Here is a 25,488-nt window from a genome sequence, read left to right as displayed (position 1 = left end):
AACTCATACCATCAAAAAGGGAACACTGTTGGAGCAACTCGTGGGATAGACAGGGTGAGAATGGAAGACAGGTGCATAAACACACACAGTCCAGGAATCAGCTCACAAAAGATCAAAGGAGAGGCAAGCAAAATAGCTCAGCTAGTAAGGTGCCTGCAGTTGAAGATTGGCAACAAGAGGACAATCCCCAAGACAGAGGCGAAGACAGACTCTACAAAGCTGTCCTCTAACCTCCACACACATGCTAGGGCATGCACACCTACACATCAGACACATACACAGTAATAAGATCAGCTTTCAAAAACTAAACCTTGCTGGGCATGGTTGAGCATGCCTTTCTTTAATCCCATCACTTAGGAGGCAGAAGCAGCCAAATCTCTGAGTTAGAGGCCATCTGGTCTACACAGCAAGTTCTAGAACAGCCAGAGCTACATAATTAGAACTTATAACAAAATCCAAAAAGAAACTGGGAAGCGTTGGCTCAGGCCTTTAATCCCAGCACTCAGGAGGCAGAGGCAAGCAGATCTCAGTGAGTTCGAATCCAGCATGGTCTACAATGAGTTCTAGGACAGGCTCCAAAGCTACACAGAGAAACCCTGTCTTGAAAAACCAAAAAGAACACAAAGAACAAGCCAACATTCCCAACAGAGAAACAGATTAAAAGGAAAAAGATGTCAAACTGGGTTCAGACTCTTCCACTGACTCAAATCTAATGCCTACAAAACTCCGAAATGATGTGACTATAAGCGAGCAGTTGTTGGCCAGCCAAGAGTCCAGGGAGAATAAAGACACTTGACACGATGGGCTGAGCTCTCCCACATGTGTGCTTTCAGGAACCTCAGAAAGACTGCCACCAAAATGAAGAGGTGAAGCATAATGGGTACAACCCCGGGGAGGACTCTATTTTCTAATACAAATTTTATGAGCTCTGTCCCATGTATTACATTTAATAAAAACAAATATTAAAATTTAACCAAATACATTAAGATGACATATAAAGAATTTTTCAGTCAGAACATTTATCCCGTAAAACTGTACTTTAAATCTAAAGGAGTCTATTAGTGGAAGAAATAATTTATTGACTAACAAAGCAACTTAAAGCTACTTTAAGACAAGTAAAACTTGAGAAATGTTAGTTAACAACTGAATAAACAAAAGAACTTTACAAATAAAACAAAAAAAGGCAAAACTCTGCTTCTGTTAATTACATAAGAAAGAAAGAACAGAGTCTTTGTAGACAACCCTGACTATTCCAAAACAGGGAAGACAGTCTGTTAGAACTGTCTTTGTCAAAACAGTTCACAAGAGTATAAATGCAACAGGAAAAAAAAAAAAAACCAAGAAACTTGAGGTTAAGCAAGGGAACAACCCCAGGGCAGGGTGGAGAGGCAGGAGGAATGGGGGGAGGGAAGGAGGGGAGAGAGGGAGGGAGCTATACAGATGAAGGCTGACCAGCAAGGGGAAATCATGTGATCCCAGGGTATTGTTGCCCAGCTATCCTTTCCATTTCATTAAAGAAATGTAATTATAGCCGGGCGGTGGTGGCGCACGCCTTTAATCCCAGCACTGGGGAGGCAGAGCCAGGCGGATCTCTGTGAGTTTGAGGCCATCCTGGGCTACCAAGCGAGTTCCAGGAAAGGCGCAAAGCTACACAGAGAAACCCTGTCTTGAAAAAAAAAAATGTAATTATTACATTAATCTCTAAAATTACTTATGCACAATCAAGCCCTAAGTTTTAGTAAGCATCCCTCTCACCAATTTTATTAACAGCTACATGAAGTCTTAATGAGATTTTTCATTTCAGAATCGTCTTTCAAATGATAATAGAATTAAAGTATTTTATATCCTTTTTCTATTTAAATCCCTGAAAGTGTCCCATGGGATTAATATGATTGTTTGCTGCACATATAAAAATGTATTTTAGTGGACATGGGGAACAAGGGAAACATACTTTTTCTGATTTCATAATATGAAGGAGTTAGGAAATTTAATATGAACATACATTTGGACCTTTGTACATAAATACAGAACATACAATACTTAAATGTAATATTAAGAAGTATTTGCAAGAAATGGACGAATGAGAAGGCAATGGAGGGCAAAAGGGTCAAAGAACACTGTATACATGGAGATACCAATAAGTGTCATTGTTCTCCACGATGAATAAACACTAATCTAAACACTTAAAGAAACAGTGGCCAGGAAAGCACAGTTTCAAAGTTCAAACCCACAACCCCCTTCTGCCATAGCCGAAGTCTGACGGCAGAGTCACCTACAGCCAAGACAATACTGAAAACCAAGCGCTCTGAGCCAGCAAATCTAACTGAGAAGGGGAAGGCATGCGAGGGGAGACCTGGGGAATACCCACAGAAGAAAGCAGGCCAGCAGCAGAACAAAGGCAGCCCAGAAGGATGCCCAGAAAGCCAAGAGAAAAGACAGCTTGGAGAAAGAGCTAGCAAAGGCAGAGGCCAAATCGAGATCAAAGAAGATGGAGATAAATCAAAACCACAGCAGAAAGTGAATAGCCATATTGAAATGGTTAAGATTACCTATTTCTATTGCAACTGAGAGCACTAAGGGTTTGTCTTGCAGGAGGAGAGAGGCAGAATGGACCTTTGCAGCAAAACAGACCTGGGTTATCACTCTTGCTGTCTGTAGTCCAAAAGCAACAAAGAGAAACTATGTGATTTGCTTTTCCTTAAAGGCTACACTCACCCAACTGTGGAGCAGGCAAGATTCTAGCTGCTCGGACTGGGCCATGTCGAACAGAGAAGAGCTCCTGGGCTTCCCCGCTGATCTGCATAAGAGAAGGAAGAAAATAGCTCACTATATTCAAATATGTAGCACAATGCTATTAGATGCAATCAACACCTAAATTTTACCATGATTTTCTGGAAATACACATACATATATATACCCACACAATACATTAGGATTTTAGGGAGGTCATGCACATCAAATACATCCCTATCTTAAATTATGTAAGTACTTTTGGGAAAACATCACAATTCATTATTGGTATAAACTTGAAGAGAGTCTGCTCTATTAACCCATGAGAAGTCTGTTCAGCTCCTGAGCTCATCCTCCATGTTAGCGCAGCTATGAGACTGTTCTGCAATATCTAAGCTGTTATTAGTTATCTTTCTAGAACCATTCAAATCTATCAACTACATTATTTTGCAATTACAGAACAAGGCTGCTAAAAAAAGACCTCCGAGACACCTCTAACTGAAATACTCTGTGAGTAACAAAGTTGTAAGCAAGCAACTTTGGAAGTCATCACTTATACTATAAACAAAGATCAAACACTGTAACAATGTCCACTACCTTGAATAAAGTCAGATTCTGTGCTTGGATATAAAGACTACAGTATTCTGTTTCTCCAAAAGGCAAAAGGGGTTATGCTAGTGTGTATCAAGTTTAAAAAATGCCTTTCAACTGCTGGCTCATGTGTTGAGCAAATTAAAATAGAATTAGAGAATAACAGCTTTCTAGACTGACTGTGAGAGGTGATACTAACATGGTCCTCCGCACACTGCAGTAACTGCTAGCGTTTGATGAAATATATAATATCAGAGAAAATGGTACACATTACAAAACTGGCCCTAAAATCTCAGGAATTTCTAATAGCTGTAACAAAGATAAAAACTCACAGAGGTCACATACTATTGTCGTTTTAATAGGCTCTGCCCAACAAGTGGTTTAATGTCCAAGAATATATCCACCATGAAAAGCTGGCAAAGCTTCCAAAGTAAACAATGTGCATGCAGAGGTGTCTTTTGGAGAAAGAACTCACATCTTCAGCCTCTCTCCCACGTGCCTTTTAGAGCTGTGAGCTCTACGGTTTTCCTTCTGGTAAATACCCACTGTGTTTGTGGTAACTAAGACTACCTGCTGGCTGCAGCAACAAGTCCTCCCCACTTGGTGTGCGGAGCCTCATGAGGAGCCCCAGCAAGGACGGTGCCACCACAGCACCACCTACCCAAAGGCTCAAAGGAGCCAGCAGAGCAAAGGCCTGGGCTCCTGTGCACCACAAGCTTTCCTGGCTTTCATTTCAATAATGAAACCTCTGAGCAAAACACGCTGAAGCTCCCAAGTCTCCATTTGACGGTAATGGGACAGAATTCAAACTTTATAGAAAAAAAGTTGGATGATTATTTTGTGAAACTTTCCATCTAATGCGGCAATCACCCATTTTCTAAAATCTAAAATGTACCACATCTTTTGTTTTTGAACATACATATGCTAACAGGTTGAGTACTGATACTGTCTACTTATATTAAAAATGTGTTATTGACAAGTTCCAATTCCCCACCGCTTGAAAACTGGAACAGAAAAAGACACAGCAGGAAATTGTTGACCAAGTCATTACATTTTGAAAATACAGTGTCTGCTAGACAAGAGATAAGTGAGTCTACTCTGTCATACAACTAAGAAAAAAATTTAATTAAAAGTAATGTAAAACTTAAAGTTGTATAATACGAAGTAATGAAAAAATTCCACTTGTGAAATTTACACCCATAACAAATTACAGTGTGAACACAAAATCTCCTGTTGTACCATTGTTTCCATGTGCCAGAACTGGCCTTTAGTTTTTGGTTCTACCAAACAAAATTCGAATGTTAAAAAGTATAACCTCATTTCCCTGAGTCTCTGTACTCGAGTATACTAAATACTGTTTTAAATCTGTCTTGCTATAATTACAATAAGTTTGTCATCACTAAATTAATACACTAGAGCGGAAAACATAGAAAAACATTTCAAAATCCAAACACATGAAGCTTTACAGCAAAACAGCTTTCAAAATGAACCAAACTCTCTGTTCCAACCTGAACACATTGTCACCTGGACAGCAACAGGTGAGAACAGAAACCACGAGGGAAGATCGGCAGGGCACTGCCACATTCACTGTCCCCCTCACGGCCTGAGTGGGGTCTCCAGTCCTTAGGAGAGCACGGAAAGGGGAGGAGGAAGTTCGGGGTCTCATATACACACAGAGAACTGTGAATACACCAGATTACATCCTGCTGAAATCTGAGTCTAACTGCAGAATGTAAGTCACCAAGATTAGCCTCCCGGGAGAGAATCCTCCAAATGATACATGAAAATCCTAAATAAGAATAACGCTGAGCAGAGGGTGTTAGCAAGGCACATCCAGATCCAGAGCCTTCCACACGTCAGAAAGGACGCAGACATACAGGGATGCTTCCCAGCTGCCTCTAAGACTTTCATCCAGTGTGTTCATGGGTAACTTTACTTTCAAATAAATACCAAAGTAGTGTGAAAAGCAGTCAAAACTACTTTTGTGTTTCCAGAAAAAATATCTCTGAAAACGACAAGGAATCTCAAGATAAGGACCTGAAGCCTGAACAGGAGCTGCAAGCTCACTTTTACACTGAGAAGCCAAGAACGGCAGAAGCCGGGAGAGCGGACAGACGCAGAACTCCAGCTTCCAGACCACTGTAACAGGAGGACGGCACTGGAGGAGACCTCTCCCCAGCTCCTCCTGGTCTCTGCCTTTGTTCTTGCTGGCATTTTAATTTCTGATGACAGACTTTTGTTGTTTGGGGCATAAACCGGACGTACCAGTTTGAAGGCACAATAAGGAGAACAAAGAATGATTTGTTCACACTGTAGGAAAAAAAATCTTTCCAACCATAGAAAATAGCTTTCGCATGGTGAAAATATGCAAATTACATACCAAACTGGAAGGGGTTGGGGGAACACAAGTTTAGAATCTCCCAACTCAATCTAAGGAAAAAGAAATTACAACTCACGAGACAACAATACATACAGAGACAGAAAGATCTGGAGGAGCTTGGAGAAAACTTCCAGAGAATTCTAAAATCAAATGAAAGCTAGCCAGCCCTGAGAAGCCAGGCTGCTCTGAAACCCAGCGGAAAACTCAATCCAACACTGAGGACCGTGAGGGTGGGACTCCACACTGCAGTCAAGTTCCTGCACACTGGCACCACCCTGCCCTGCAGAAACACAACTACAGCTTCCAAATGCCCTTCTTTTGACAAACTTTACTGACAGAGAGCACTTTATTTAAAATACAGATCATCAGTACTGATCCTGGAGAGATTAATAATGACTGTTCCATAAAGCATCTATGTTACTGACATCCACCTCAAAAAAATGAGACTAGGCTTGAAGCAAGAGCTAGGAAGGCAGAAGCAGGAGGATGTGAAGCACAGCGTGGAGGCCAGCCTGGAGGAGTTCCATCCTGGCTAGGGCTACAAGGTGACACGCTGTCTCCACAAAAATTAGTAAATAAATAACTAACAAATAATTATGAAAATGTAGAAGGCTTGCCACATAGTCATAACATAATCTTAACTTGCAAGACTGTGTACAGGTTTAACTGCTGAACACACTACAAATGGGACCACACAGTATACTCTTGTAGAATCTCTTCCACATTACTGGCTCTGAATCAATTCATGTTGATGCATGTGACTGTAAGGGTTTTCTTTCTCTACTGCTACAAAGACTCCCATTGGATGAAAACACTATGATTTTACATCTCCTATTACTAACAGGCCTCTACCACATTTCTAGTTTGGACCCAGCAGAACTCCATCTTCCTGGCCACTGTTGTAGATGAGAGAAAGCAGGATATGATGACACACAGCTACAACCCAACACTCCAAGGCCCAAACCTTTCAAATTACAATTTCAAGGCCAGCCTGGGCCAGCCTGTCTCAAACAAAACAAAATCAAGAGATTAGGCCCTGGGTCTTATGTTTCTTGATCACAGGTCCAAGCTCTGCCTGCTGGGCTGTACAGAGGGCATTCAAGACCAGCTGACGCAACTTAACAGTGCTAGGATGTAGCTCAGTGTAGGAATGCTATCTAATATGAATGAGGCCCTAGGTTCAATACCTAATTCCACCAAAAAAACTCATATAGTAGACAAATATAAAGTCAAGAAAAGAATTCACTAATTCTTCCTGATATTCTCTAGAGGCCACCATACTGTCATCTAATTTCACAGAAATCTACACTCCTACTTTCTTTGGGCTATTTTACAATACTCTAAATTATCAAAAACTGACAGTAATGATTTTTTTTTAGTTTGATTTTTAGCATAAATTTAACCCAGGGCCTTGTATACAGCAGGAAGGACTCTACCACCAGTCACATCTCCAGCCCTGCACCTGCTTGCTGAACAGACAAGCAAATGAAGTTTGGTAAAGGGACAACTGAATCTACTCTGTAGAAAGATAATTCCAAGGCGGAGACAGTGTCCACACCTGTAGTCCCAGGAGCTGGGAAGCTGGAGCAAAGAATCACTTGCACACAAGCTGAAGCACCCTGGGCACACAGGAGACACAAGTACAAAAGCAAACCCTCCTTACTTCTTTAGAGGATGCTCTTAACCTTTGAAGGGAAGGGAGGCCTCTGGAGGGTGAACCTAGGTAGGAAAGCAATCCACTACCCCTGCTGATCAGGCGCAGGACAGCAGAGCTACCTTCCACCCCAAACACTTGTTAGTGCAAAGAGGATGTTAATGTGATTTGCATTTATTAGAGTGCACACTAGCATCCCTAACTGCCTCCAGCTGTTCTTCACATTGTTCTTTCCTTAAAGTTAAATAGGATCTAGGTCACCTGTCCACTTTACAGTTGTATCTAGCATCACAGATTATACAACTATGACTATTACTGCAGATAGCTTCAGTGAATATATGTATGAAACTCTTTGCAGAGACCTATTAGTATAGTTGCTTCTATTTTCAAGATAATTAAGGGTGTAGAGACCACTGGGGTATTAAGACCACTGGCTGCTCTTCCAGAGGACCCAGGTTTGATTACCAGCACCTATAAGGTGGCTCCCAACTGTATGTATCCTCAGTTCCAGGGGATCCAATGCCCTCTGTGGGCACCAGTTGTACAAGTAGTGCACAAACATACATGCAAGCAGAACACACACACACACACACACACACACACACACATGCACACGCACAAAATATTTAAGTTAATTCAAGGTAGGTAAAGATTCAGCTTTCATACATTAACAAAATTGTCTTCCAAAGCCCTTATATCAACTCATACTTCCACTAGAATGTATGAGGGTTCACACTCTAGACAGCCATTAATGTCAGCCATTCTGATAGAGAACCAACTTAACGGGCTTATATATTACATGAATAAAAAGCCTAAGTCAATTTCTGTATATGCCAGTCGGCCCCAAACCAAATGCATAAATTAACAGCATTCACTACGGTGAGCAGGTGTGAAGCCCGATGATTGCCAACCGTTATCCTGAAGGAAGCCTCACGGTGCAGAGGCAGATGCGACAGTGCAGAATACAAATGGGACTCTCGGATTCATCTCAGCACCTCCGCAGAAGGTAAGTCCATAACTGAATTCCAAATACAGTAACAACCAATTTCTCCACCCTGATACACAGTGATTACTTTACAGTCACACTGTGCTTGATACCCTGTAAACTCGAGGGATCCATTTTGTAGATGATAAACACACCTTAACACACTTAAAGGAATAGAAACCACAGCCTGCCCTCTCACCACAGTGGAACTAGAGCAGAATTAGTACCAGCAGACATCTGGAAAATGACAAAACACTAGTGAGATTAAGCAACCAAGTTGTAAACAACACACAGTTCAAAGAAGAAAGTTTCAAAATTTTTTAAAAATATTTTGTTTATGGTTTGTTTTCTCTGTTTTTATTTGAGCCAGGGTCTCATGTAGCCCTTGCTGTCCTTGAACTCTTGACCCTCCGCAAGTGCCGGGATAACAAGCATATACCACCACGCTGAACTTTAAAACATTTATAACTAAATGAAAATAAAAACCTAATTGCAGCTGTGGTATGCAGTCACAGTGAAATCCACACCCCTAAATGCATAGAGTTGAAAAAAATAAGCTCTAATTGAGAAATCTAAAGCTACCTATGAAATAAAAAATAGAACCAAATCAAAGCAAGCAGGCATAAATAAACATCAATTAGAGGTGAAACCAATAAAATTGAAAAAAGGAAATCAAGGGGAGGGGGGATCAATGAGACCAAAAGCTAGCTCTGAGAAAAGATCAATAAAAATTGTTAAGGCTCGAGCCAGTTTAAGAAAGAGAGGCAGGCATGTCACAACCTAGAACCTAGCACTTGAAGGGCAGATGGAGGAGGCTATGGAGTTCAGGAACATCCTGGGCTACAGAACCAGATCAAGCCTCAAAACTCCAAGGGCTTCCTGGTATGGGGCATATGGCTATAATCCCACTACTCTGGAAGCTGAGGTAGGAGGACCTCCAAACCAGACACAGAGACATAGTGAGCTCAAGGTGAACTGGATGTAGCTTCTGTCTCAAAACAAGGGTAAATCCTAAACTGACCTAGCTCCCCAGCCCTGGTATGTGGCGGGGGAGGGGCGGGGTGCTAGGCTGGCCATAAGCTACAGGATCGCCTGTCTCTGCCTCCCCAGCACAGGAACTACAAGTGTACACCCAGTTTGTTACCTGGGAGCCTGGGATTTAAACTGGGGACTCAGGCTTGCATGGAAAGCACTGAGCTATTTCCTTGGCATCCAAAAATCTGAATTTTTAAGTGAGCCATGAGACTTGGAAAACAAGAAGAATTTCTCAGGTTTCTCTCAAGCACATTTTGCCTTTAAATCAAAACCTCTATTCATCTCGAAGTCATCTAGTTCAGTGAACAGCTCTAACTCCACCTGGGGAAGGCTTGGACAGCAAAACAGCTAACATCTGTGTTCCTTTAAGTTTGTATTCTTACTGCCCAAATCGCACCCTGTGGGAACTAACAACGTAGAGTATCTACAATACATACCTAAAGATCGGCACCCTAACAACTGACTTTTGTAGAAATGAATTGGACTATGTTATGTTTACATGATATTTAAATCTGCTACCTCAGAATAGCTTTGAAATAAGAAAAATAACATAGCAATGTGACTATTATAAGACTGTATGTTTAAAAGCGTGTAGTACATAATTAATACTAAAGGAGAGTTAAACCAGGGATATGTTTGTTGAGGGAAAAATGACAAAGGACTGCACATCTAGTTTAGTGTTCCACAGGTTCCTTACCCAATGTTCTTAAATCCTGTTAGGAATATTTACTATCTACAGCTGTGTTCAAATATATACAAGAACACATTATGGAACAACTTGATTCATGGATCTACAAGAATGTTATTACCTATGCTTTACAGCTATGGTTTAAAAAAAAAAAGACTACGAGGCCAGGTGGTGGTGGTGGTGGTGGTGGCGGTGGCGGCGGTGGCGGCGGCGGCGGCGGCGGCGGCGGCGGCGGCGGCGGCGGCGGCGGCGGCGGCGGCGGCGGCGGCGGCGGCGGCAGCAGCAGCAGCGGCGCACGCCTCTAATCCCAGCACTAGGGAGGCAGAGGCAGGAGGATCTGTCAGTTCCAGTCCAGCCTGGGCTACAGAGAGAGTTCCAGCTGATCAGGGCTTCACAATTAGACCCTGTCTCAAAGAACAACAAAAGACTGCTGCTGGAGAGATGGCTCAGGGCTTAAGAGGACCCAGGTTCAATTCCTAGCACCCACATGGTGGCTCATAGCATTTTGTTAACAACAGTTCAAGGGGATCCAATCCCCTTTTCTAGCCTCTATTGGCACCAGGCACTCAAGCAGTGCACAGACATACATGCAGGCAAAACAGCCACATACACATAAAATGAAAATGTATAAATTTTTAAAACAAAATAAGTAAATGAAATAAACACTGGCTCATCTACTCTAACAGTCACAGCACAATCCCTGGAGGTGATACTAACAGGAAAGAGGAATGAGGAAAATCTACCTTCAGCTTAATTCCTGTGTACAGCTAAAACTACTCGGAAAAAACCCTATAATTTAAATGTATACAGAATATACAGAAAGTCATTATAATTCCCAAAATTAATGTTTTTCTCTAATAGCAAAGGGGAAAAGGAGAAATGAAAAGCAAAAGCAGAGAGAAACGGAAGGACTGCAAAGGAAAACTTTATTTTTAAGAACTTCAGTTCTGGGGCTGCAGAATTAAGGGCACTTGATCTTCCAGAGAACAGTTTCAGTTCCCAGCCAGCACCCACATGGTGACTCTCAACTCTGGTTCCAAAGGGTTGGATGCCATCTCCTCAACCATGTGGGCACCACGCATATACATGGTACACACACAAACATGCATGTGAAACATTCATAAACAGAAAATGAGTAAACCCAAAAATATTTTAACTCAATTCCTAAAGCAACAAAGACTTAGATACTCCATATAAATATACAATTGCATCATTATTATCAATTTATAAATTGGTAACAATTAATCGTATACTAATTGAACTGAATAAAACTACTTAAAAGGAAAACTGTACCATTATAGTTTACCTTGAAAAGTAACAGAAATCCTTTTCTTCAGGGAGAAATGGATGCATATCACTATGGGGTAAGACAATGGCAGGCATCAGCTGAAATTACTAACTCAGTAAAAAAGCCAAAATGTCCAGCCATGAGCTGGCACGTACCTATAATGCCCACTGTAGGGAGTTTGAGGCAGGAGGACAAGGCATTCAAGGTAACATAAGAAGGGATATTTTAATTAGCTATTAAGTGACCAGAGCAACACAAAGAAATAGTAGGAGCTCACAGTTTCTGCCTGGAATACTCTGAAGCCACCTTGATACTATACAGTCAGTCCTTTGTGTCCACAGGGTCACCTGCATTCCAACACCATCTCAAAGCAGGTGTGGGCACATACATCTGTACTGATCAGAGGCTTTTTACTTCTTTGCTGTTACTATAACACTGCGCCTAACAACTATTAATATAGGGCTGATATTGTACTTGATATCATAATCTAAAATAATTTAAAAGTACTCAGACTAATGTGATTGGGCTATATGCAAATACTACACAGTTTTATAAGAGAGACAGAAGTATCTACAAGTTTTATATATACTGGGGAGGACTGTGATATATTGGAACTAATCCTCCCATGGATCATGGGATTATATTTTCACTTTAAAGATTAAGGAAAAAAGGAGAAAGGTTGCCCAAAAGTGCCCCACCTCAAAAGACATGGGCATCTCCCAGAGTTCTCAGCCAGGCATAGTGGCACATACATAACTATACTACTCAGTTAGGGAGGCTGAGGCAGGAGGCTCACCATAGTTGCATAATTTAAGATGCCAGCATCTGTAACTGGGGGAGCTTTTGGCTTTAACCGGCACGGCCAGTGTTTCATGTTCCGGCTCTGCCTGGACAGTTTCGGACCTCAGACAGAACAGCTGGAGGAATGCATTCCTAGCAGTCATGAGCTTCTTCGAGCTCCTACAATTAGGGGCAAGAGGGGAAGAAGTTTTCTGTCGTATTTTTGCCATCCAACCGCAAATGATTCAGCTGAGGGTAAAGTGTCAGTGTCTCCATAACAGGCTCTGTATGCCAGCAAGGAAGAAAACACAAACCACAAAAACCACCTAAAATGTGTATTTGTGAGAACTTACAACTTAAAGAACAGATATTTGCTGACCACATGAAGGAGACAGCAAGTCAGTCTGTATTTTGGTCTTGACACTAAATAAAAAACACAAAACTTGAAGCAAGAAGGAAGTGAGTCTCAGGAACAGTATGAAAGCCACAGAACATAAATAATGAAAGAAACTTGTACTCATATTTTCATATTTCCAAATTTTCACACACACCGAAAAAGCACTGAGGCAGCTTTAGCCTTTCCCCTCCAGCCTGATTTTCCAAAAGAAGATGAAAGGAGAGCGGCATGATGCACCCCTTGGCTATGCGCAGCTGATTCAGACACTGCACTTCAAAACCCCAGCGATGACTTCAGCACCCACCAATCTCAGTATCACTCGGTCCTTTGAAGCTGCTCTAATGGTATCTTCCATTTGCAGCTAACACTTCTGTAGTCAAAAGATCTTCCTCGGGGTAGATGTTAATGCAAAACCACTCAGACAAGCCGACACTCGCACGCGCCCGGAGGCAGACTGGAAGGTGCTCGGGAGTCAATGCAGCACCATTACAGAGAGTGTCGGCTAGCAGCTGTCAGAAACACGTCACAACCACTCAGGCACACAAACGCGATTGCCGCCTTTAATTCATTCTTTTACTACGTCTTGACTGGGCTGAATCTAAAATATACATTGAGCAGAAGACAACAGATAAGGGAGATTCCATACTGCATCAATTTAAATGATGTTTAAAAACTGCAAAGCTAATCTGTGCTCAGGACAGTGATTGTCTTGCCCGTCAGGAAGGTGGAACACTCATACGGAACTTCATGAGAAAAAGGTCCTAAAATTTCTTCCAGTTAAGCTTCACTTGCCTGTGTGCATACATGCACAATCACACATACACAAGGAAAAAATCATCAAACTATAAACTTGAGCCAGGCGGTAGTAGTGCACACCTTTAATCCCAGCACTGGGAAGGCAGAGGCAGGTGGATCTCAGTGAGTTCATGACCAGCCTGGTCTACAGAGTGAGTTGTGAGTTCCAGGATAGCCAGGGATATACAGAGAAACCCTGTCTCAAACAAAAAAAAGAAAAAGAAAAAGAAAAAACTATAAACTTAATATTTGTGTATCTCGTAGTATGTATACTATATAGACTATATTTACATTGATATCTGTCATAAACTGACACTCTAAATAGCAAAATCTTTTTAAAAAGCCATGGAGGAAGCTTACATGCATATTACAATATAAGAGAAACCAATCTGAAATGGGTCCTTCAAGCACATGGCATTAGCCAAAGGCAGACGTACACTACCAACACAAGATGCTGTGATGGCCTCTACAAAAGGTGTGGGAGCATAAGTGGGCAATGCTCAGGTCTCCAGAGCAGTGACACCATGCTGTTTGATGCTACAGAGGTGACACATTTATCAGTGCACAAAGTACTGCATGGGAAGTGAACCCTGGCCGTGGGTGGCAGAACCCTGGCTATGGGTGGCAGAACCCTGGCTATGGGTGGCAGAACCCTGGCTATGGGTGGCAGTATAGTGTAACCCAGGTTCTACAACCACAACTGCACACTCTGGTGTAGAATGTTGGTAGAGGGCAGTCGTGTGGATACATAGAGCACACAGCAACTCCACACTTCCTCAAATCCACTTTCTCAAAAAGTAAATAATAGAGCCAGACATGACTGTGTATGCATGTAACTCCCAACACAGAAAGGCAGAGAAATGCAGATTTGGAGACCTCACTGGCTAGACAGTGGATCTGAAACATCAAGTTTCTGGTTCAAAGGGAGACCCTGCCTCCAGGTAATAAGGTGGAGAAGCAACTGAGAAAGATATCTCATGTTCTCCTCACGCCTCTACATGCACTCGAAGGGAAACACACACACACACACACACACACACACACACACACACACTCTCAAGAACATGCACCACACATCCACATACAAATAAACAAGTAAAAATCAATTATACACACATATTCTTGGAGAGAAAAAAAACCTCATTCAATAAAGATTCCAATTCAGGATAAATTTCACTTATGGAATGTCTACCAGCCTATATCAGCCAACTCTGCATAACGCTACTAGAACACACAGGAAAGTTACATTTCAGACGGACTTCTCTAAAAGACTGCCTTAAGAAACACTGACACACGCCTGTAACCCCAGCTCTCAGGAGGCATGGGCAGGACATCGGTCAGTCTGGATTAGAGAAAAACTCTGGCCACCAAAAAAAAAATAAAATAAGAAAGAAAAGACAATATAGGAAAAGTATTTCAGTTCAGTAAGATGGGTAGATTCAACAAATTATTTCAACATGCCCCTTCATTTCTGCTTTTTATTCAGTGTGACACCCAGTGAAGACCCATCACTTCTCTTTCCAGCAAGAAAAGAACAGAACAAACAAAATAAGTCCTGCTCTCAACAAAGGCATCGGCGTCCTGAATGGGCTCCAAACCTTCTCTGCTTACCAGTGCACTCAAATCACCAACTTAATATTATTCCCAAATGAAACCTATAAAAATGTTTCCTGGCTAACAATCTCAACGTGGCGATGTCTGTTGGCATATAGCTTCTAATAAATAATGGACTAATTGGTTTTTACCTCAAATATGCCCTCACGTGTTTGCTTTCAGGATTTTGGTATGTAAAGCTACTAACAGCTTTAGGGCAGTTTCTGTTCTTCGTAGATCGGTGTACCAGTGACACCTAGTGTCCAACATCAGAAGCACATGCAAAGCTCCCGAGCACATGGCAAATAACTTCCTTGTGACCAGCATCTTCCAAGTACTATACAGAATATTACTTCACAATTCTATCAAAATAGATATTTGTAAATATGTTAAGAAACCTTAGTAGTCATTAAACAGAAAAATGTGCAGAAAAAAATTTCCGAGTTTTACAAAGGTATTTTGGGGGGATTTTGGTTTTTTGTGGTACAGGAAATTGAGACCATGGTAAGTCATGAGAGTACAAAGCTAGTATCCTACTACAAAGCAATGTTGTGGTGGTATTGTGTTCCCCAAAATATTGTGCACCCTAATAAACTTATCTGGGGTCAGAGACAGAACAGCCACTAGATACAGAGGCTAGAAAATGGTGGCACACATGCCTTTAATCCTAGCACTCCAGAGGCAGAAATCCGTCTGGATCTCTGTGAGTTCAAGGCCACATTGGAAACAGCCAGGCATGGTGACTCACACCTTTAATCCCAGGAAGTGAGCCTTTAATCCCAGGGAGTAAGGGCAGAAAGCAGAAAGGTACTTAAAGTGTGAAGACCAGAAACTAGAAGCATTTTGGCTGGTTAAGCTTTTAGGCTTTTGAGCAGCACAGTTCAGCTGAGAGGCATCCAGTCTGAGGAAACAGGATCACCTGAGGAACTGGTGAGGTGATGTGGCTGTGGCTTGTTCTGCTTCTCTAAAATCTTCCAGCATTCACCCCACTACCTGGCTTCAGGTTTGTTTTTATTAGTAAGAACTTTTTAAGATTCCTGCTACACAATGTCCCCAGATACTTGAGCAGTTTTTGTTTTGAGACATGCCTTGTTAAAATTGCCGGGGCTGACTATTGAACGGCCAGAGCCGCTGTGATAACCGACCTAGACTAGCAAGCCCAGGAAGTTTTATTTTCTTTTGTTTCTTTTTGTTTCTTTTGTTTTTCTTTCTGTTTGCTTACTTGTATTGAGACAGGCTCTTACCAGCCATTGGAGGCCGGCCTCAAACTCATGTCCTCTGCCACACCACCCCTCTGCTGGATTAAAGGTGTATACCACACACCAACTCATGTCCTCTGCCACACCACCCCTCTGCTGGATTAAAGGTGTATACCACACACCAACTCATTCCTCTGCCACACCACCCCTATGCTGGATTAAAGGTGTACACCACACACCAACCCTACTTGTGTCTTAGACACAGGTGGGGAGGGGAAAACAAAAACAAAAAAACTCTGGATCCTCCAGCCCCATATTCCTGGGCAGCTGGAATTACGGGTACAAACTCACACCCAGTTTATGTAAGTAAACTTTTAAAGAAGAACCCTTTATAATCATTTTAAAACATACCATATAGAATTTTCCCTTAATTTTTAACATGTGAGTGTAAATGGACTCAAAGTTTATTTCTTCAGAAGTGATGCCATTCCAGGGGCTAGAGAGGTGGCCTAGTGGACAGGAGCACTTGCTCTGCAAGCATGAGAACCTGAGTTCCAGTCCCCGGCATTCACAGAAAAAGCCTGGCATGCTGTGTGTGACTGCATAGTAGGGCAGAGACAGGAGGACCTGAGGACTCACTGGCCGGCCAGCCTACCCCAAGGGCAAGCTTCAGTTAGTGAGATGTCTTGGCAGGCACCCAAAGTCCTGCTCTGACCTCTGAATGCAGACATGGGTATGAGTACCTGCACGCTCATACATACAAACACATGTACACACAACACACATGCACACATACAGATACATATACACACATGTACACACAACACATACAACATTCACATGCACACACATACACACATTTATTATCATTACTATCATGCTATCATCTCATATTACATAGTACCAATCCAAGCCAAGACACTAAAGATAACTGACTTCTTACCACTCAGATTTTTCATAATCCTCTTACAACAAACCTCTATGTCTAATGCTTGGAAATGAAGCATTCAAGCCCATGTTGATGGGCTAAGAAAACATTGGGTTGTGTGGGGAGTGGGGGTTAGTTTGTTCTTGGTTATTGAGACACAAGTCTCATCTGTAACCTACACTGGCCTTAAAACTTGGAGCAACCCTCCATCTTCGGCCTCCTAAATGCTGGTAATATATCTCTGAGACATGGGACTCAGCTCTTAACAATTAAATTTTTCCTTATTTTTTATCCTTGACTCTACAAGACCAGACTCTACTAATAACAATGTCTTAGTTACTTTTCTATTGTTATGGCAAAACACCATGAACAAGGCAACTTACAAAAGAAAACATTAAAAATTAGGGGCTTATAGTTCAGACAGTGAGCCCTTGAAAATCATGGCAGGGAGCATGGCAACAGGCAGATATGATGCTGGAGCAATAGCTGAGAACTTACATGTAACCCATAAACACAAGAAAGAGAGAACTAACTGGGAATGGTGTGGACTTTTGAACCTCAAAGCCCACCCTCAGTGACATACCTCCTCCAAGGCCATACCTCCTAATCCTTCCCAAACAGTTCCACCAACTGGGGACCAAGTATTCAAATATATGAGCCTATGGAGGCCATTCTAATTCTAACCATCACAAGAGCCATGAGAACCTGTTACTAAAGACTAAAGTCCATACTCCCAAAATTCACATTTCCACCTGAAAATTCAACATCCTACTCTCATGCCCATAATTAACATTTAACTGCAAATATGTTTCAATAATCATCAGGGAGTTCTTTATGTTATATAAAATAAGAAAGACAGTGTCTAGGAATGTTCTCAGTTATATACAACATGGACAGCATCCACCAGGTCCCAAGAACACAAATGGAGACTGGGTCATATAGTGCAGTAGGTAGAATGCTGGCCTAGCATGCACAAAGCCCTGAATGGCATTCCCAACACTGCACAGTAGTGCAGATCTACAATCTCAGCACAAGAAGTAGAGGCAGAAGTCCAAGGTCATCTGCAGAAACAAAACCAGTCTGAGCTACATGAGATCCTATCTAAAAAAAAGTTTCCAATAAGAAAAAGAAAATCTTAAAAGGATCAAGTACACAAACAGTAATGATAAATATCACTATAAATATTACAAAATGCCTATAACAATCACTGTCCTGAGTATGCCCCATGCAACTGGAACTCTTTTTTTTTTTTTTTTTTTTTTTGAGACAGGGTTTCTCTGTGTTTTGTGCCTGTCCTGGATCTCGCTCTGTAGACCAGGCTGGCCTCGAACACACAAAGATCCGCCTGCCTCTGCCTCCCGAGTGCTGGGATTAAAGGCGTGCGCCACCACTGCCCGGCTTTGTTTTTTTTTGTTTTGTTTTTTTGGTTTTTTTTGGCAACTGGAACTCTTGGCAATGCTTTTCACACCCTTTTTATGACAGCACAAATATGGGAATGCTTTCTCTCCTACCTACCACAGACACCGCTATAAACCACAAACACTAGATGCTGAGCGCAGCGGCACACAGACTCAGGCCTCCAAACAGCACCGGTCCTGCTGTCTGCATTTAACTTCGTTGTGAGTGACCAAACAGGTCCGGGACCATGGTCCACACACTTAAATCAAACTCACTATCCTGTCACGGAAATCTGCTCTGCACACAGCTTTCACTTTTAGAATTATCTACATCTTCAAAATTCTGAAATGTCCCGTAAGACTCAGTTTGAGTAGATAACCCTGGGAATGCAGCTCAATGGTAGAGGAAAAACACATGGGGGGGGGGGCGCGCGTGGGGTGTTGAGACAGGGTTTTTCTGTGTAGACCTGGCTGTCCTGGAACTCACTCTGCAGACCTAGCCTCAAGCTCAACTCATAGAGATCTGCCTGCCTCTGCCTCCCGAGTGCTAGAATTAAAGGCCTGAGCCACCACTGCCCGGTGAAAAACACATTTCTTGACGGAGAAAAACTCTGTGCAGAACATTACTAAAAGATACACAATGAAAGACAGTGCTCAGTCACCAGGGAAAGACTAAAGCTAAATAAATTCTCAAGTGATCATCCATCGGAATACTAAAATTGTGCAGACCGATGACATCAAACATTGGCAAGAATGCAGAACAATTCATACACAGTGATGAGCAATATAAAATGGTACAGTCACCCTGGAAAAGACTTTACAAGTTTGTTAAATAGACCACATTCCAAGCGCACGACTCAGCAAACCCACACACAGGGGCTATCTAAGAGGTGGATGTACCTGTGGGTTTACAAAAGACTTATTCAGGGCTCATCATACATTCCTAACAACCAAAAGGTGAAGCCCAGGATGGAAAGGAACTAGGAGTGCAGCTCAGTGGTGGGGCACCTGCTTGGCATGCAGGTGGTTCGAGGTTCAATCCCCAACACCTCATTTCTCTTCTTTTAGTAAGCAGAGTGAGAAACTCTGATGTAATTACAAGAAATGGACAGATGGACAGCATGGTTGTTTCTCAGAAACACTGTGCAGAAAAACAAATGCCACACAGGAAATAATTCAGAAGGGGACAGGAAACTACAACAGGCAAACGTAATCTACGTTGGGGTGTCCATGAGAACACTAAAGATGAGTAGATGGAGCGAACCTAAGTTAATTTGGGACAGGGAATTCCTTGAATAATGTCATGTGTCAGGTGAGGCCAGAAGCAGGATTCTGAGCCCCTGGAACTGGAGTTATAAGCAGTTGTGAGTTATAAGGGGTGCTGAGGAGCAAACCTCGGAAACCGTAAGCTCTCTGAGCCACTGGGCCAATCTCTGGAGCCTCAGCAGAGTAAAATTTTAGTGGGGCAATCCAGGTGTCGGGTGTGCATGTTTTCACTATAAAAATGTTTCAACTTTGCTCTATATGCAAGTTTTTAGAAGTCCTTGTAATGGTACCAAAGCCTAAAGCCACTATAACCATGTGGGTATAACACACTCTCCTTCTGAAGACAGGGTTTTCCCAGCAACAGCACAGTCTAGCCTGGAACTCACTGACCTGCCTCTGCCTCTGCCTCTGGAGTGGTGGGTGGGGTCACAAGTGTATGCCACCACTCCCTGCTCAAGACCTCTCATTCTTCACGTGGCCACAAATCTCCAGCTAAGACCACCCCTTTACTGTTCTTTATTATTTGAAGCGTATTCCAAGTGTTTGCACTGCCTTTGAACACACCTCCTTCAGATACTCTCCTGGGTCACTGCTCTACACTTCTGCTCGTTAGGCTCTGAGAGCCTGTTAGACAGTACCCTAAAGAACACCACCACCCAGCATCACACTGGTCACCATCAAGGCATGGTTTTTCTGTGTAGCCATGGCTGTCCTGGAACTCACTTTGCACACCAGGCTGGCCTGGATAGAGATCCGCCTGTCTCTGCCTCCCTAGTGCTGAGATTGAAGGCGTGTGCCACTGCCACCACTGCCCATCCACTGGTCACCATCTAACACAGAACACACATTCACTAACCCTCTTCCTCATCTTCCAACTACCAAGAATAGAAATTCCAAAAACAGAATGGCTTTGTTTTGCTCAGTCTTGTTTTCCCAGCACCTTCAACACAGTCTGGCGAGTAATGGACAATCAATAAATCTTTGCTAAGTGAATAAGTTAATGAATGAGTAGGGAAATATAAATGGCATGGCTTCTTTACAAGAATGCAATCTGGCAAAACTAACAAGAGCCTTACTTGTATTGATCTCCCAAAATTACATAACCATACAGATATTTATCTCAATATTCCTGAAATTAAAATAACAAAATCAGAAATCTAAACGATGTTTCATTATAAAGAAAAGATTGTTTCTGGAGACATGGCCTTTTACAGCCCAAGGTGGCCTCAGACTTGCTATGTAGCTGAGGATGACCTTGAACTCCTGTTTCTCTTGCTTCCTCTTGAATGTTGGGATCATAGGCATGCCCCATCCGATTTTGGGACATGTGGGGTTTTTTTAAGATAAGATGGCTCATAGAGCTCAAAAAGTAGCCATGGATGACTTAAATTCCTGATACCATCTCTACTGACCAAGCACTAAGATAACAGGCGTGAGTCACGTGACCCAGTCTATCATTTATATCTCAACTGACTATAACTTTGGGGAGGGGGTGCTAAGCAAGTGCTATACAATGGATTTGTGCCCCCAGCCTTTACATAACATTTTATTTAGATACAGGGCCTCTTTATGTTGCCCAGGCTAACCTAGATCTCATGATCCTCCTGTCCCAGCCAAACTATCATGCCCAGCATAACTGACAAAATCCTGTTCCTGAATTCATGCCCCTTCCTGATCAGAATCTCTTCTTCTATGATTTATACTTTAAGTTATATGTTAATCTGTGTTTATTGAAGGCTCTCTCCTACTAGCTCCACAACCACACAGACCATGTCTACTGGGTCCGCTGCTGGGTACCCCAAACATGTACTGCATAAAGTAAAACCATTTAAATCCTCATAGCTCGCAGCACTAACTCAATCAATGCCTAAAACTAGGAGAAAAATACCAAACAAGCAGATATGGAGCAAGACATATTGACATACTCTAGAGGCAGAGGCAGGAGTATTGCCCATAGTTCTGGGCCATCCTGGGCTAAACAGTAAGACTCAGTCTCAAACCAGGGCAGGGAGGAGACAGGAAGGCAGCACACATACACTAACAAAATAAACACAACAAATAAATGTTCTTTTTTTTCTGTGTTTCCTTTGCTTTCAAACAAGGTCTCAGACAGTACTCAAACTAGCAATGTAGCCAAGGTTAGCCTTAAATTCCTTCCTGATCCTCCTGCCTCTATCTCCCAAGGGCTAGATTACAAGTGGGGGTCACGACACCCAGCCATTTCTTCTTATCATGTAGCAGACAAGCCAGTAGAAGAGGCCTGACAGCTTGGAAAAGGGTCACATACAAAACGGCAGGAACAGCTGGCTGGTGGCACCAACTTTTAATCCCAGCACTGGGGAGGCAAAGGCAGGTGGAAGTTCGAGGGCCGCCAGAGTTGAATGGTAAGTCCGTGACCCATAAAACTCACAAAACTGACAGAAAGCAGCTGCAGAGACAGAACTGCTTAGTTCTGACACAGTGTGATTCTCACTAACTAGACCCTAGCTAGACTCCTCTCACCATTACAGTTTAAATCAAGTTTAAGGGGCTAGGGAGATGGCTGCTCTTCCAGAGAAACTGGGTTCAATTCCCAGCACCCACGTGGCAGCTCACAGCCATCTCTAACTCCAGTTCCAGGGTCTCTGATGCCCTGTTCTGGCCTCCACAGGCACCAAGCAAGTGCGTGGTACATAGTCATACATGCAGGCAAAACACCCATACCCATAAAATCCATTTTAAAACTAAAGTTTAAGCTGACTTTTGGTGGGGTCAGGGAGTAACAGAGAGAATCAGACCCAGGCCCTGTACTTGCTCTATCGGTACTAAACCACCAGGCAAGAGCCTGGGTCTTACTTACACTCTTACTCAGAGACTCACATTTGGGATAATACCATCAAGTCAACAGAGCCAGGGGTACAATTCAGTGGATGAATTCTTGCTAGCATCCATGAGGCCCTGAGTGTCCTAAAATATTTGATTAAAATCAAAAAATTGAAGCTGGGCTATGCCTTTAATTCCAGCACTCAGGAGGCAGAGACAGGCGTTTCTCTGTGAGTTTGAGGCCAGCCTGGGCTACAAAGCGAGTTCCAGGGCTACACAGAGAAACCCTGTCTTGGGGTTGGGAAGAGGGTAGTGGTAGTGATGTTTACACAAAAGAACCAGGGACCGACCTACTGTCTGGATATGGTGTGAAAAGCGCTGTGAGCAGCATAAGCTCCCCACCGGCTAGGCCAGGACTGCTGACCAAATGCCTTCAGGGTACCTGCTGAGCCGGTGTAGTAACAACTGAGACTATGCATGTCCCCCCAGCCTTTCAGAAGGGGCAGGAGCTCCACAGTACAGCACATACATGCCTCAGAGACAGGGGGCCTCATCAACCTCCGTACTGTGGGGGGAAAGGTTTACAAATGGAAACAAGAACTAAATTACTGTCTGGTCTGTTTTCTGCTGTCCTGCTTGGGAAAGTACAGCTGTTGGGTTGGGCCGGGAACCTACAATCAGGCCGAGCTGGATTGACAATGTAATCCCATCCTCACCTAAGTAAGAGTAACTGACTTCAAAGAAAATGTTACCTGGGATAATGTCCTAGAAGGACTCCAACAACTCCAAAAGCAAACCAAAGAACACAATGAGCTCACTTCTCCCTCTGCCTATGGTGACCAACCTCACCAGCATGCAACTCGGCAGGGCAAGTCCAGCAAGAGATGATTCCTCCAGCCTCCCAAACACAATTGGAGGGAAAGAAAGAATAGATACTTTTAAGATATTCAAGACCGCACTTGGGAGGCAGAGCCAGGTGGATCTCTGTGAGTTCGAGGCCAGCCTGGTCTCCAAAGTGAGTTCCAGGAAAGGCGCAAAACTACACAGAGAAACCCTGTCTGGGGGGGGGGGGGGGGGGGGGTATTCAAGACCATACAAGCTACCTTTGAAACTATTCAAAGTAACACCAAAGCAAGTGGGCGGTCAGAGCCACCTGAGTCCCATCAAAAGAATGTGCTCCATCCAGTCAACACCCTTAGGCCAGCCCAACCATCTTGTGAAAACCACTCCTTACAACCTGCCTGTAAACAAACAGCATGTGGAGCAAAATGCAGTCACTTCCCTATTAAAACTGAAAAGGTGCACTAATGAAACCACCCCTCAATTCAACTGTGCGCTCCCTCTTGAGAGCTTACAAAACAAGGCAAAGCCCTGAAGACCTATACTAAAGCCAAGAGTGGAGGAGCTGCCTGCACACAGGAACACTTCCCCACAGGAGTAAGGTACTAGGATTTGTTCTCATTGCTCAGGGGTCGGGTGAACAAGAGAAAAACTACCTGTTCCTGGCAGCCAGTAGCACACTGCAGCCACAAAATAAAGCCTCAACACTGCATGTGCGCTATGACAGTCCTGTGACCAGAATGGAGCACCACAGTGCATAAATACACAATTTGTGAAGTTTTTAGTACATTTCTTGATTTATTTGTTGGGCACTTGTCTGGAGGTCAGAGGCCAACTTGTGGGAGTTGGTTCTCTCCTTCCACCAGGAACTTGGGTTGTCAGGCTTGGCAGCAAGCACTTCTACCTGATGAGCCATCTTGTTGGCCCATAAACAGAATTTTCAAGTCAAATGTTAAAGAAATACAAGTGTTGTGCTTTTGTTATAACGTCATTTAAGCCAAATTCTAGTCTACAGAGCAGTGGTTCTCAACCTTCCCAATGCTGCCACCCTTTGACACCGTTCCTCAATGTCGTGGCGATCCCCCAACCACAAAATTATTTTCACTGCTACTGCATAACTAAATTTTACTACTGTTACAAACAGTAGTGTAAATATCTGATATGCAGCTGTCTGATATGCAATCCCCAGACGGGTCACAACTCACAGTTGAGAACCTCTGCTCTAGAGCATCGCAACGTCCATTAAATTTGAAGTAAGATACTGCTAATGAATGTCTTCATGAAAGATCATGTTAGCCGGGCGGTGGTGGTGCACACCTTTAATCCCAGCACTTGGGAGGCAGAGCCAGGTGGATCTCTGTAAGTTCGAGGCCAGCTTGGGCTACAGAGTGAGATCCAGGACAGGCACCAGAACTACACAGAGAAACTCCGTCTCGAAAAAAAAAATAAATAAATAAATACATAAATTAAATTAAAATGCCAGGACTCTTCCAAACTCCATCTGTAGGTGACATAAATCCACTTGGAGGCTGAGGATCAAGTCTTGCTCTGTAGTCCTGAGCCACTTCTTATCTGACTTTATGTGTCTATTTTCCCACCTATATTACAGAGGCGATTACCTCTACCCTAAAGATCTTCATATATATGAAAAGAAAAGGGGCTAGGGGGCTGGAGATGTCTAGTTCAGTGGGAGAGTTGTTGCCTACCACACATCTAGATATAATCCTCAGCATCACAAAAAGCTAACAGAAAAAATTTTGATTGATTGATTGATTGATTGATTGATTACTGACAGGGCTGGAGAGACAGCTCTAAGAGCACTTGCTACTTGCTGCTCTTCTAGAACCTGAGTTTTTGTAGCTGGAGTTTTCTCCAGTCCTGCCCAGCACCACGAACCCTGCAATCACTTATAAAATAATCACTCAGAAACTAACATTATTTAAACTGCTCGGCCATTAGCTCAGGCCTACCATTGTCTAGCTCTTACACTTAACTCAGCCATTTCTGTTAATCTATATGTCGCCACGAGTTCTGTGGCTTTACCTGTTGCCTTTACATGTTGCTCCCTGGTTGGCAGGCGGGAGTGTCCCGTCCCCCACCCCCGCCCCCCGGCTTCCACCTCCCAGCCTCTCTTCTCTGT

General features: G+C 43.0%; 1 protein-coding gene across 1 annotated transcript in view; it reads right to left on the bottom strand.

Annotated features, from left to right (window-relative positions):
* Positions 1-25,488, bottom strand: part of Bcas3 (BCAS3 microtubule associated cell migration factor) — a 109,321-nt gene that overhangs the window by 63,003 nt on the left and 20,830 nt on the right. The window contains 1 exon segment of the mRNA XM_059270704.1: positions 2,716-2,797. Within this exon segment, the coding sequence (XP_059126687.1) occupies positions 2,716-2,797 (82 nt within the window).

Source organism: Peromyscus eremicus, chromosome 8a (genome assembly GCF_949786415.1).
Source record: "Peromyscus eremicus chromosome 8a, PerEre_H2_v1, whole genome shotgun sequence".
Classification (NCBI taxonomy): domain Eukaryota; kingdom Metazoa; phylum Chordata; class Mammalia; order Rodentia; family Cricetidae; genus Peromyscus; species Peromyscus eremicus.
Note: the sequence above shows the minus strand (reverse complement) of the source record. Positions and strands in the feature narration are given on the sequence as shown.